The sequence below is a fragment of the Anopheles ziemanni genome, chromosome 3, assembly GCF_943734765.1.
Source record: "Anopheles ziemanni chromosome 3, idAnoZiCoDA_A2_x.2, whole genome shotgun sequence".
Taxonomy (NCBI): Eukaryota; Metazoa; Arthropoda; class Insecta; order Diptera; family Culicidae; genus Anopheles; species Anopheles ziemanni.
This window is the reverse complement of record NC_080706.1, coordinates 52,932,913-52,946,162: the sequence shown is the minus strand read 5'-3', so window position 1 is coordinate 52,946,162 and position 13,250 is coordinate 52,932,913. Positions and strand designations below refer to the sequence as shown.

The following is a 13,250-nucleotide window of genomic DNA, read 5'->3' as shown; positions in this document are numbered from 1 at the left end:
ACGGTCCACAAAAAAACGATAAAAACATAGCCGTGGTGCAGCAAATAAACTTCGAGCGTGTGGTCGTGTTGGTGTCCCCCTCCAAGCACGACCGGGAACCGTTGTCCGAAGAAGTTTGGCTATAGGGCAGAGGTAGCGGGATGAAAAGGGAGCGCAATCATCGGCGAATGATTTGGAACAGGTGGAATACGTGGCCGGGGCCACGCAACATGCAACGTGCCAAACCACGGAGGGCAGTGCAAATTTATGAGAAATTATAATGCTTCATTATATTGCACTTTTGCGCAAGGGGAAGAATACGACGAAACTCAAAAAATAAAAAAGGCCACACTTCATGCAACTGCAACAACAACAGGCTGGCGCACATATGTTATTGCGTCACGGTGGAAGGTCAATAAAATATGTTGCGTTTTTGCGCCGGAAACCGCTCGCAATAGCGAACGATCGCTTATAAATTAGCAATTGAAGCCGGTGTAATTATGGTTCGCGAGATTCCAGCCAACGCCGACTAAATTGAAGTAAAACGTAGCAAAGTGATGTGTTTGATGAGCTGTTAAAAAACGAGTATCATACAAGGAGAAAATAAAAAAAGAACATGCCCTGTTTAATTATAGTGCCTTGTGTAGTGCGCGCTAAAATGTCTGCAACTAAGTTTGAAAATGGATGGGAAGCTGCATAATTAGAGTAAACTATCGAAAGGTTTGAGATCGCTCGATAATACTTAAATTCATTTTTAATCGGTTAGACGGTTCTGCAACGAAACATTAGTATGCAATAATAACGAAGAGAAACAAAAAAATGATTTATTGAGAGTGTGTTTGCATTGAATTCAATTCAAAAGCTTGCCCATCATATCAGTAACACAAAGTAATGATACCAAAAGAGTTATTGCTCGTTGTACCTCAATTAAGAAGTTTTATAATAACAGGATAAAAAGCAATTTTTGAAATATTTTTTGGCAATTGTCGAGATTGAACAAATAAGTAACGTTGGGTTCAATGATTCATTACATGAAATATTTTAATTGATACTTGTTCATTGCACCAATTATTTTAATTTTATGAACTTTCCTATTCAAAGCATTAAATACGACAGAAACAAACTGTTTCAATATACTAAAAGATAGTAACCAATTAGTTTTATTCACAGCGGCAATAAATACGCAGAACTAATATATGGAAAATATAAACTAAACTTTCTCAAAGTTTACGAAAAATATCAGCATTAAAAAAATAGCAAACAAACATTTTCCAATCATTTTCTAACAAAGCTATTCTAAAGGCATTAAAAATAACCTTCAATTTTCGGTGTTAAAATAGCTTGTTAAGAAATTCTTGAAGTGTAATTTGAAACAGAGTCCCGAAAATCACAGTATTTTCATTACATATTCGCACAGTACCATTTTATAAATTACAATGTTCTGCATAGAAATTAGATAGCGGCCAGGGGTCAGTACCTTGCTTGCTTGCTGTAATTACAACATCAAATTAATTAAATTGTTGAATAAGACTGCGATAAAACCGAAGAACAAATTGTAATTGATAAAATGCAATACGGTGGTTGAAATGCCGGCCATTCATCGAGCCCTCATGTTCAGCATGTCCGGAGCATCCACGTAGACACGATATCAAGATATCTCGCTGATTAACAGCAATCAATTAGAGGGAAAAACGGTAAAGTCAACAATATAAACAGCGCACCGTGGGCATAAAGAATCAACTCGTCAACCGGTAACCTTCCTTCGAGGCGAAAGTCCCGATTGGAGGTAGGGACGTCGCCAGAGTATCGACACTCGGGAAGATTAACGTAGAATGTGTCACCTTATTCTTTGAGCTCGACTAGCCGGTTCGATGCGTTTATTGATTTGTTCAACCCATTTGAATCCACTGAATGCCGATGAGCGCCCTGCAGGCCACGGATCTTTGAAACCGCAGTCACTAAAATTCACTCCCGCTCGCAGTTCATCCGAGAGGTGATTCTACGCAATCTTAGCCGCATGCTCTAACGATAATGATTATGGCGCCCAAGTCCCCCAGCGCCATTCCAATACGACACACTTTCTTACGATTAGCGCTGGTGGATCGACAGAACCCCCGAGCCTCCGACTGGGTGACACTTGATGGGCTCTGGTGGATTAACGCGGCGGCTTACGAGCCAAGAAATGTATTCGCTCTATGCTGCCTGTATCCGGTTTTGGAGCGCGCTCGGGGTTTGTTCGTTGGGAACACCCAGGGTTGCGTAGCCGGAAAACCTTTCGAAGAAACGCGTGTCTTCACGACGACATCCCAATCGGGTCTTGAGGAAGCGAACAACGGACGGGCACGTGCATGATTTTCAATTCAATTGTCCCATATTGAGCAGCAGCTTCGGTGCACCATTAGAGGTTTCTTCCGCGTTACTCTAAGCTCCGCTGGATCTCGGCGGTTCCCGCCTACCGATACCTCCTTGCCTCACCGGAGAGGCAGGTTTTGGATTTGGTTTCGGTGGCCAACGGAAAAATCATAATAAACGAATATTATTGTTATGATCGCGGTGGCTGGAACGCAGATCGATACGGGTTTTCCAGTGGCAGTCGAGAGGACGATCTTGGCATCGGAAAACGGACACCTCGTACGGTTTCCGCGAACGCGATCAAAACGACCTGGCGACGCGTAAGCGAAGTTGTACGCCCATTATCGTGGTTTGCCTGTTTTGCGTCTTTCCCGGTGCGGAGATTCGCGTTGTCGAATCCGATAGCGATCAGTGGCGTGTTTTCCGGTTTTGACGGATTTGCGAAGCACGCAGAAATGCAACGAGCCGAGCTGACAACCGGTATCGCGACGATGCTGCACCGTCGGATCGATCGGATCGGAACGACGGAAGGCCAGACCGGCGGAAAGGGGTGGCGGGTTCGCGCGCGTACCCGAAAGATGATGTGAAACCACGGCACGGCGGGAGTGTCAGTGGTCCGGGTGCTACGGAATAAGAAGCCCTGAGTTATGGTGTAATTTTATAAGAGCAGTGATCGTTGTTGCGTTGATTCTTACGTTGTTTCGCCGTTTCGAGTGCGACCCGTTCGGCGGACGGAATCGGGCAGACCCGGTCGGGCGAGATAATTTAGGCAATTAGTGTTGTGTGTCGAGCGGAGTCTTTCGGAACACTTGCGAAAGCGGATGATGAAGATCGCAGTCGATGGAGGCATGGGGTGCAGCCGATGCCCAGCGAGCGCGCGGTTTTGTGCATTGTGCTCGCTGACGCATAAGCATACATGCATGCAGCATCCATCCCCTCCAGGCCTACGCAGACCGACCGTGCCGTATCGGATGTTCGTCAACGTAACGCAGCTCAACTCGGCGCTGTTGCATTTTTCCTTTTGTCAGGTTCGATCCCCCTTCGCTTCGCAGCACGGTTTAGCGGTTCGATAATTCGATACATTCTATTTAAATTAATTAAACGGGCTGTTGCTCAGGCGGCGGGTGGTTTCTCCGGGCGGCGACATTTAGCAGCGATCCGGACACGGCCATCCCGGCCCGGTCAGGCTAATTAATAGATCGTTGCACGGGCAGTGAAGATGGCTGATTTATGGTGCGCCACGTTTCGGTGCCTACTTTGTTGCCCGCACTTGTCATCGGCGCGATCAGCGCGAATGTTGCCTGAACATGGATGAGTTTAAGTAAATGTATGCACATCCATTGGCAAAGATGATGATTTATAATGTGCAATAGGCTGTTTGATATGGGAAAGTATGCGAGGTTGCCGAAGGTAAGTTGTACTACTGTTCTAACATTAGTATTTGTATCTATTAAATTTTGTGTGGATCTAATAATCGAAGGTACCCAATACTTAAGTTGGTTATACCGTCAATTATGTAGGCATGTGAACCTTTTTTTTAAGGAAGCATGACGTTTGTATTACAAAAATGGACAACTTGTAGTCGACTACAGGAAAAAAAATAGTACACAAGATGTTCGAATAACGTGAATTTCTCCAATTTTGTTTTGTTGGTTTGGTTTTCAGTTGTTGTGTGGCGTTCATGCCTACATGAATGATCCATTCCATTAGAGTATGTACCTTTAAGAGTTGTGTGTGATTTTTTTATTGGTAGTAGTTGAGAGACACGGGGAGGGTTAGCAGTACTGGATATATTAATGATAGTTATTAATGAATGATATTATTAATATTAACCAGCTCCACTCCTCTGATAATTTTTGGGCATAGTTTACTGTGGCCAAGTAAATATATTCAAATCACTGGATCGTACTCTTTATGATGTTTTCTGATAAAGTTGGTTACTTCCGGAAGGCACTGTAAACTATATACTTCTAATTTTCCATCTGTCTATTGTTACGATTTCGTTAAAATCTGTGGCCGGTCCAAGACTTCCAAATGTTTTTGTAACCCTTTGTAACAAAATAGGCAAAAAAATGTTCAGCAGACAGAAAGCGTCTCACAACATCAAACAATATAGTTCCAGTTAAAGTTTGTATGAAAAATCGTTGAAATTTGTTCATTTTTTTAATGCAAACGTTATATATAATTTGGATCTTACACAATATATCTACACAATTATAGAACGTTTCGAAACGTATTAAATTATAGTATGGTTATTCACGAATATTTAAATTCATCAATCATGCTCATTTTTGATAATTGTCTCCTTGTAATACGAACGAACAACTTGTGTAAAAAACTACCTCTTTTATACTATTGTTGATCCCAAATTGATGGAATCATCAAATAATTACATGTTTAATTAAAAATAAACATGGTTTGAAAAATTAGATAGAGATAGTAAAAAATCAAACGATCCTCCTCTTTAATAGTTTTCTGATTACGTCAAATCAAAAAGATCAGTAGTGATATTGACGCACCACAAATAGAATCTGTTTCTCAATTTTTGTCATTGCATCCTCCTAATCATTGCATGATTGTTTGTAGTAAATCACGTCCAAACATTACCTTTATTTTAATCTAATATTATAATTTAAAAATTTTTGTATCTTTGATTAAATATAGTTCACTCACATTTAGACGAGAGGTGACAGATTGAAAGATGAGCTACTCCGTGAAAATGGTGTTTATTTTATGGTGAACCTCATCCACACGATTCGACCTCTCGAAAACGGCGAAACCAATAAAATAACGCATTAGCGCCCTCGATGAACAAAGTGTTAAGTAGGAACACTCCTGTTTATGACAGCTTCATTGGCCAAAGATGCTCCCGTTTGCAGTCCGGGTGGTCGGTCCGAGCGTGCCTAATGGGTTTGAAGCCGAAGCAGGTGAAATGAATTAAAGAATGGAATACACTTGCCGCAGTGGACTGTAGGAAAGGCCGACGAACATAGCGGCCAAACTCGTCCGAGCATAACAATCGGAAAACACATGGTCCGGCGACCACCATTGCCGAAAATCGATTCGACGTAGTGCCTCCGAATGTGGTGCCAGAATGTGGCTGGGGTCAAATTGGGGCCACCATCGCCGGAAGAAAGGACGAACCCCGGTGGAAATCGGGAATCGCTTAGGTCGCGTAAGGAGAAGAACACTTCGAGCAAACGTTCGTGGTGTCCGCGCGAGCGCTGGGATGTCCACCGGCGGTCGGTGCTCGAAGATGGAGCTGGGTTTCCAAGCAGACACGACCGATTTGAGTCGCCCTTATGTTCCCGTACTCCTGTGGCTCTCCGCACAGTTGGTCCAGTGCCAAAGCTGCGGCGAACGAACGGATGGTGGAGCGAAAAATACACCGACAGCAGCCACTAATCAACTAATGTCCGAGACCGCGCGTCCGCAAAGGCCGTCCCAGCTGGGCGCAGTCGAAGGGCCCGGGACGGGGCACTGGGCCCTCCAGATAGGGAGCGGGTTCGCGGCGACTGTAAAATAAATTATCTCGTGATAGTCCGAACGCTAATGTTGTCAGACGAGGACCGGGCGGTCCATAAATTTCCGTCAGCTCGAAAATCACGCGAATATAATCGCCGTCTGGTGCTGGAGGAGGTGGTGGTGGTGGTGGAAGAAACTGCAAGGCTAGTGGCCGTCCTCGGTGGAGGTTTTTTTAGTGCCTTCTGAAGCCCTCCGTTGCGAATTGCCCCCGCGAGTTTCCCTGGCTGTCACATTTTCTCGAGGGTGGTTGGGTCGTCGCCGCCACACGACGGTATGGGCATTCGAGGAGGTGCTGGGTTGGCAAGACGTCGCATTTCCACATTTTGCGGTCGCTCGTCCCCGTTCCACACCTCCCGACACCCTCATATCAGCGCTTCCACTAGGGACTCTTTTCCTCAGACCTCCAATACGCTGTTCGCGAGGTTCGTCAACGCGACTCGCGCATTCCAGCGCTCGCCTCTGGGAGGAAGGAGTGTCCCTCGGGAAGGAGTGGCCGGGCCGGCAGGGAAGTTCGCGGTTGATCCTTTCCACCGTCGATGTTCCCTCCGTCTGGGTCCTTGTCTGCCCCAAACCCGGGCGAGGAGACAATCACTTGCATGTGTGTCTCGCGGGGCCTATCTTATCCGCATCGCCTTCGTTTAAATTACAGCGATTCATTGCGATATAATTTTTCATCTCACTGACTTTGTTGATGTCGTGCAGCGGAATCCTCTCCATCTACCACCCGTGTTAGTCGTCGCCGTGGTTTTGGGCCGCGGTTTGGCCAGTATTTGCATTCGCGGAGGAAGTTCCGTTTTCGCGAGGGACGGCTTTCCCTTTCCCGGACGCCGTTCTTTCCACAAGCCGACGAGAAGTGGAAAGTTCTGAGTGATTTTTTTTTTCTCGCACAGTTCATGTGGTCGTTAGGCGTCGGAGCAAATCATTCGAGAATGGTCCAGCGCAGATGCGGTTCATTATGCGTTGCGACACTGCGTGAGTTAATTACAGTCAGCACCATAAACAAACCGGCACTATAGGACTGCTGAAATTTATGAGCGAACGTGTTTTCAAAAATATGTAGCCTTAATTGTACAATGTTTGTAGTCTTTGTAATTTCAGATCGCTTCACCCAACTTTGCAATCCCAATCATACATCTTTGTGTTTGCTTTACCCGTTACGCACATAGTTCGTTCATAAAAAGGTGATTGGAGTTCTCTACTGTCTTAATAATTTTCACAATTACAAACGAATTTTTAATTTATAAATCAGTTTTAGAGTGCATCAGCATCATTTGGAATTGATATACACGTTTCATTCTTATCTTCCTTATCAAAGACCTGCCGGGGAGGTCGTTAATTCGATTAAACTACAGCAACATAAGTGCCTGGTTTCATCTAACAAGGTGCGCTCTATAATGGCAACAACGCATTATCGATGAAATGGCAACATTACCGTTCTATAAAGCCACATTCAATATCTAACAAGTTACATCTCGCTATTGGTTTGACAGCTCTATTATAGAAGAGAATATTAGTCACTCTTGAAACGTCAGATTAATAATCGAGTGGAAGGATGTGCAGGTAATAGTCGTATGAAAATGCATAAAACAATGGAGATCATCATGATTGGAAGGACCAAAAACGACGGTACCAGTCAGTTTTTTCGACGCCGTCCCATACAAAAGGTAAACAACACTTTGGAAAAAAGCAAAAAAAAATGGCTAACCGCGTCGTGGCGTCGTTTTTTTCGTTTTTTTCAACGTGTTGTTTACCTTTTGTATGTCTCAAATATATGGCATAATTTAAAGACTATGAATAAGATATCATCGATTCACAATCAAAACTATTTTTTCAATGTTTTAAGGTTGGCTCGATTCTCAGGAATAACAATCAACGAAAATATCATTCACGAATAACAAATTAAAGAAAAATATTTTTGAAAAACCAATTGCAAGTAATCATGAAAACAGTGGCAAATAACCAAATCGTTTTTTTTTTGTCACAACATTGTCAAGTTAATTTCTATTGCGTATTGCATAATATTTGTCCATCACTGTTTCCAGGTTTGCCATGATTGTAGGCTGCGGGCGCAAATCTCGTAGTCGTACTCTTGTCTTGCGGTGCGTATCTTCGCCGTCTCCTTTCTTATCGCGTCCAGCGCAATTTGCTTGTCGCGATTCTTGGGATTCTCTGTATCGCGGTTCACACGATTTTCGCACTGTGCGTCCGCCCGTCCTTGCCTGGAGGCGCTGGAGTTTCTTCCCGAGGCACTCTGGGAGCCTCGCTTTTGCGTTTCACCAGCATGAAGAGCTTACATTCTGTGCGATCGTCGTTTCGCGCGATTGCCAAACAGGAATCCGTTCAATTCGCGTTTCTCGCGCAGCGGCATGGCGTCGTGCGGGGTGTACACACTTTTTAAGCGTATAGGGTTACAGGTTCGCTGCCGCTGTTATAATGTATATTATTTACCATTAATTTAATTTAATTCATCGTCTACGTGTTGATGATGATGGCTGCGGGCATCCCACCACTCGGTTAGGAAGGGTTCATCGCCGTTCATCTGGTTCAGATTCGCGATGAACGCTTCTCTTGACAGAGGCTGTAGAAGAATCCAGGATCGCGTCTCCATCTTCCAGCCGTTCTGGGACCCCTCTCGATTCAAAATCGATTGATGCCATGTTCATGCTGTCCGTCCGGCCATGTTAAACATTTTTGCACAGTATGGCTTCGGTATCACGTCACACACGCGTTTTGTCGCGCTTGTGATTTTTGTCTTTCAGCCGTCGTCAGTGAGGCCAGCATAAATGTTCTCGTGGGAGACTGAAGCTGATTGGATTAATATATTTTTTATAGACAAAGCAATTCAAAGATCATCATAAATTGACTTTAGAATTGATTGTTTTAAGGTTTAATTTAAAATTTTCAAATCGATTTATTAACACACAATTCGGTCACGCTAGCCAACTTTTCGTTCATTTTCCTGAGACATTTGCAAACCACAATCTCCGTACCGGAAGCACGTTTGGCGAAATTGGGAACATTGACCACCGTCATGCCAAATTCCCCCCGAACATAATGAGAAACGTTGTGCTTCCTTTTCTGCGCAATTCCGACCTTGATCAGCCGGATCAAATAACGCCCGTTCACCGCATCCGCCCTTTGGAAACGATGTGGCAGGAGCAAAGAGAATAGCGCCAAAATCGAACGAGTCTGGGCCGCGATCTGGAGTTCCATCGATCGATGGAAGCCGTCAAGGCTGTGAGGGAAAGATGGGCGAAAAAGAGGATCGCTTTGGCGGAAGGATTAGACAGCGATGGTAATCCCATCCGTGCGGGATTCAATGATTGAACCGCGGAGTACCGAAAACTTCGCAGTACGGTGACTGTTGGTGCATCGAGTAAGAAACAACTCGAATCGTTTTCCACTCAATTTACAGTGCTGAATTTTCGTTCAAGCCTAAAAGGTGTTTGACGGACCGAAAGAACACGAGGTGGCCCACGAGGGGCTCTTCGGTCGTGAATGATTTACGGCAAACGCGAAATGATTTATTGCCACCCATTTATTTAACCTTTTAAGGGCTTATCCTCCCCGGCGGTTGTCCCGTCCACGGGTCCGGGTGGTACTTGTTTTTTTTTTATCCCCGGCAGAGCCTACTGCAGGATTCCAAGTGCAATGCAGTGTTTGTGCGCCCTCCTGCGCGCCGGGAATGCCGCTAACAATTAGACGCGAACAGTCGCAAAGGTTTTACGGCTTCGTGTCTTACCTGCAGCGAGCGGGAATCCGTGCCAGGACGACGCTTTCCCGGCTATTGGAGGGAAAAAACGAGGGCTCGACGGAAGTAAAACAAAAAACAAGAGAATGAAAGATCATGGTTTGTTGGTGCTATCAGGGCCAGGCGTTTCCCGGTTTGGCCAGGATTTACTGAAGACTGTGAGCTGGCATAAAATCGAGTATTTAATGGTAATGTCCTTGCCCTCCTCAGGTCCCTTCTGCCACTCCGTATTCCACCGTCCTTAGACCATATTGTCCCGTTAGCCAAACACCGCGGGACGATTGCCTGAAACGAACACACTGATTCCGTAAACGGTCCCAAGGAAAGCGATTGTGCGTGTGTTTTTTCTTTCTCAAACACTCTCCTTGTCTTGTCTTGTTTCTTCCCGCGGTTCAATTGGGCTTTTCACGGGAAAAGGGTTCAGCGGTCCAGCGCAACGATGGGACGGACGACTTTGCTTGTTTGTTTTGTGTTTTTCCTGCGACTTCTTGTCGGGTTGTCTTGTCTTTTCGGTCGGGTTTTTGGCTGAAGTGTACCTTCTTCACCCTATTCCGCTATTCATTTGTTTGTCTTTCACTCCGGCCCTCCATTGGCCTCTGCGCCGGCAAAGGGATGCAATTATCCTGCTCGCTGTGTTTGACACTCGGCGTCCCTCGCGGTTCCGATCCCATGTTGTTTGCCAACCGAAATTCGGCGTGAGTCGGGAGGTTCGCTTTGCGCCAAAGTGACAAATGGAAAAAATATTCATATTAGCTTGACGTGCCAGAGAAACTCTCTTTTCCACACACACACACAGTCACGAACTTGGTGGAAGACAAAAAAAACGTATTGTTTCCCAGAAACAACAACAGCCCGATGATTGCGTCAATCCGGTTGGCACGGTGGAAAATGCAACAATTTATCCTAGCCCATAATCGGCCCGGGCAAATGTGACATTTATGCGTTATTAATTGCCCGAAGATCTATTTTTCACGCCATCCCAGCGCTGTCGAAGGCGCCGAAATGATTGATGCTAAGCAAACCGACACGAAATGGTTAATTAAAAGGAAACTTCCGAACAGCTCTTTTTAGTGCATCAGCCTAAGCGTTCCCAGGGCGATGTTGAAGGTTTGGTGCGGAGCTACCGCGTACGATATGTTGTTGCAATGTAGTACATTATACGTATGATTTATGTGTTTGATCTCTTATTGATTTTGGAAGCATTTTTATAGGAGTTTGATTAAGATATCAGGGCTTAAAAGCAGCAACAATGCTTTATTGTAGAGATATATTTCATTACAATGACATTTATCAGAGGTAAATCATATGTTGCATCTTCCCAGTAACATGTTTGATCTTTCCAGAATATGTTTAATCTTTCCATTAACAAATCTCTCCATTAACAATTCCGAGTTAAATACCTCGTATTTATTCAGCATTGAAATAGGTAAATTCGTAAGGAACAATTTCAGATTTTACAGTTTAAAAATAAACATAAAAGAAAATATGTGCATAAACGATAAATTAAAAATGAAACGTTTTAAGTTCATTCGCTGAATGCCAACCGTTAAGCAGAAGAAGAAAACAAGAGATACTACTGTCAGATCACTGCTTCTTAATTAGCAGCGTATGCGTCCTTTCTATCTTTAAGCAACCGAATCAGAATCGTGCGAAGAAAAAACTGCCCAACAGTGAAAAAATATCTTCTTATAGCGAACAACCTCAAACCGCTGATGGAAACATGAATGTCAAGCATAAAAAAGCCTTGCTCGTTTCTAGCAACAATGTCACACCGTCAACATTACGCCGTGCGGGATGAAAATGAACGCCACGAACAAACGATGGACGACACGCGAGCTTTTGGTACCGGCACCGAAGGACAGAGTTGGGAAGCAAAAAACAAATCTTCTCCATCCGCTTATCGCACTATCATCGCCGCTCAAGGCGCGACATGCATACGCCTTCGGCCCCAAAACATCATATCTTTCCGCGTATCTTCAAGTGGCTGCGTATCGGTTTCAACGGGTGGATTTGTTTTTTATTCTCATGGTCCCACCAAACTCTCGTTCCGTCCATTTTCATTGCGTTGAATGGGCTTCCTAATCGAATCGATTGCACCGTGTTAACGCGTCGCCGTCGTTGGAAGGAAAAACTACCAGGCCACGGTGAAAAGTGATCGCGGAACGTCACTCCGGGAGTACGGTTACCACGAAAGGCACTGGTTTCACTTTCAGGCCGTCCACCATCTGCCGTTGGGCCTACCGTAAACCAAGGCGTTTTATTTGTGTGCTCAATGCGTGTGACAACAATCACCTACACGGGAGCAATCCGTTCGTTCGAAACGTTGGAAGCCCATGTCGTCCGGAACCGGAAAGGTCGGCCATCGGCAAATTGGTCTCCATCGGCGGACCGGTGGACGATGACAGCCGTTCGCGGTCAACTTACTTCCGTGCGCTGCAACGATGCACTCTCGTAGTTCATCATGTCGTATGCACTTTATTGCCCAACCCTCCCTCCCGTCCCTCGTGCGATATGGTGCTTAATTTTTCCTAATCGAATGACTTCGTGCTGCGGCGTGGTACGTTCGATGCAGGACGTCTGCATCCGCCGAGTGCATCGTCATCGGGCCAGAAAGGAAGCACCTTTCTGCGGCACGACGGCACTCCGTTTGGTAGGATTTTGAAATGTTCCTCACAATCTTTTTTCTGCTTCTATCGGCTTTTCGCGACTCGCGGCATCACCATCGAACGGACGACGGTTGCAATGCCGCGAACGAACGCCTTTTGCCATGGTGCAGCCAGTTCATTGTGCACATTTGATGAACTGGCTGGTCTGCATCGAGGGAAAAAGAACTCCACCGTCCGATGGCAAAGGATTTCAATTTTTACCCTCAACGCCTCCCGAAGGAGAAGAGGCTTTATAGGATTTTTTTCCCGGCTCGATTCGATTCTCCAAAGGATGTGATTTTTTCTGCCACCGCTCGGAGGTTGTTTGCGCCAAATTCACACGCCCTCGCATCGCGGAGTACCATTGCATCGCGTGGTTTTCGAGTGCACGGCTCGGTTGCAGATCGTGATGCAACGCGATGCAATGCAACGGTTTCGGGGCGACGTTTAGTGCAGTAGGCCGGACCGGAAGTGCCGGGTCGCCGCGAATAGGTTGTTCGGAAGTGGCAGATTGATGGTTGTTTGTTGTGTTCTTTCTTCTCTTCTTTCGTTTCGTTTTCGATGCGCGTCCTGTTGCATCGTTGCACGGAACGAAAGTGCGTTTAGGGAATCCAATCGTTTGAGCGTTTTTCAGTACATTTTTTTGCGGTTTCCCGGTAGCGATCAAATTGATGACATTATGCGATTATTAGTGTCTTTTTTTCGCGGTGGATCGGAATGGACGTTTGGAACCCGCGCGGAGGAAATGAAAGTACATGTTTTTTACGAGGTTTTTCTTTGTCGAGCTGTTTTTTCTCTGTCGATAAAAGACATCCGCAAAAGAGTAGATATTTGAGTAGCAAGTGATGACACTATGAAGTGACAATGGAGTTAAAAGCCTTAATTGGATTTCCCTCACGTTCAACAAGTGATTTGTAGATGGTTGTCCATTTAGAGACTCTACGGGGACAATAGGGAATGGGACTAGGTTTGATTGTAGAGCGGTAATGAACGACGTG

At 45.2% G+C, this 13,250-nt stretch overlaps 1 protein-coding gene across 1 annotated transcript in view; it reads right to left on the bottom strand.

The window, feature by feature from the left end:
- LOC131284977 (coiled-coil domain-containing protein lobo) overlaps positions 1-12,070 on the bottom strand; it is a 48,609-nt gene extending 36,539 nt beyond the window's left edge. The window contains exon 1 of the mRNA XM_058313835.1: positions 12,032-12,070. Coding sequence (XP_058169818.1) covers positions 12,032-12,070 — 39 coding nt within the window. The remainder of the gene's footprint in view (positions 1-12,031) is intronic.
- Between the last annotated feature and the right edge of the window lie 1,180 nt (positions 12,071-13,250).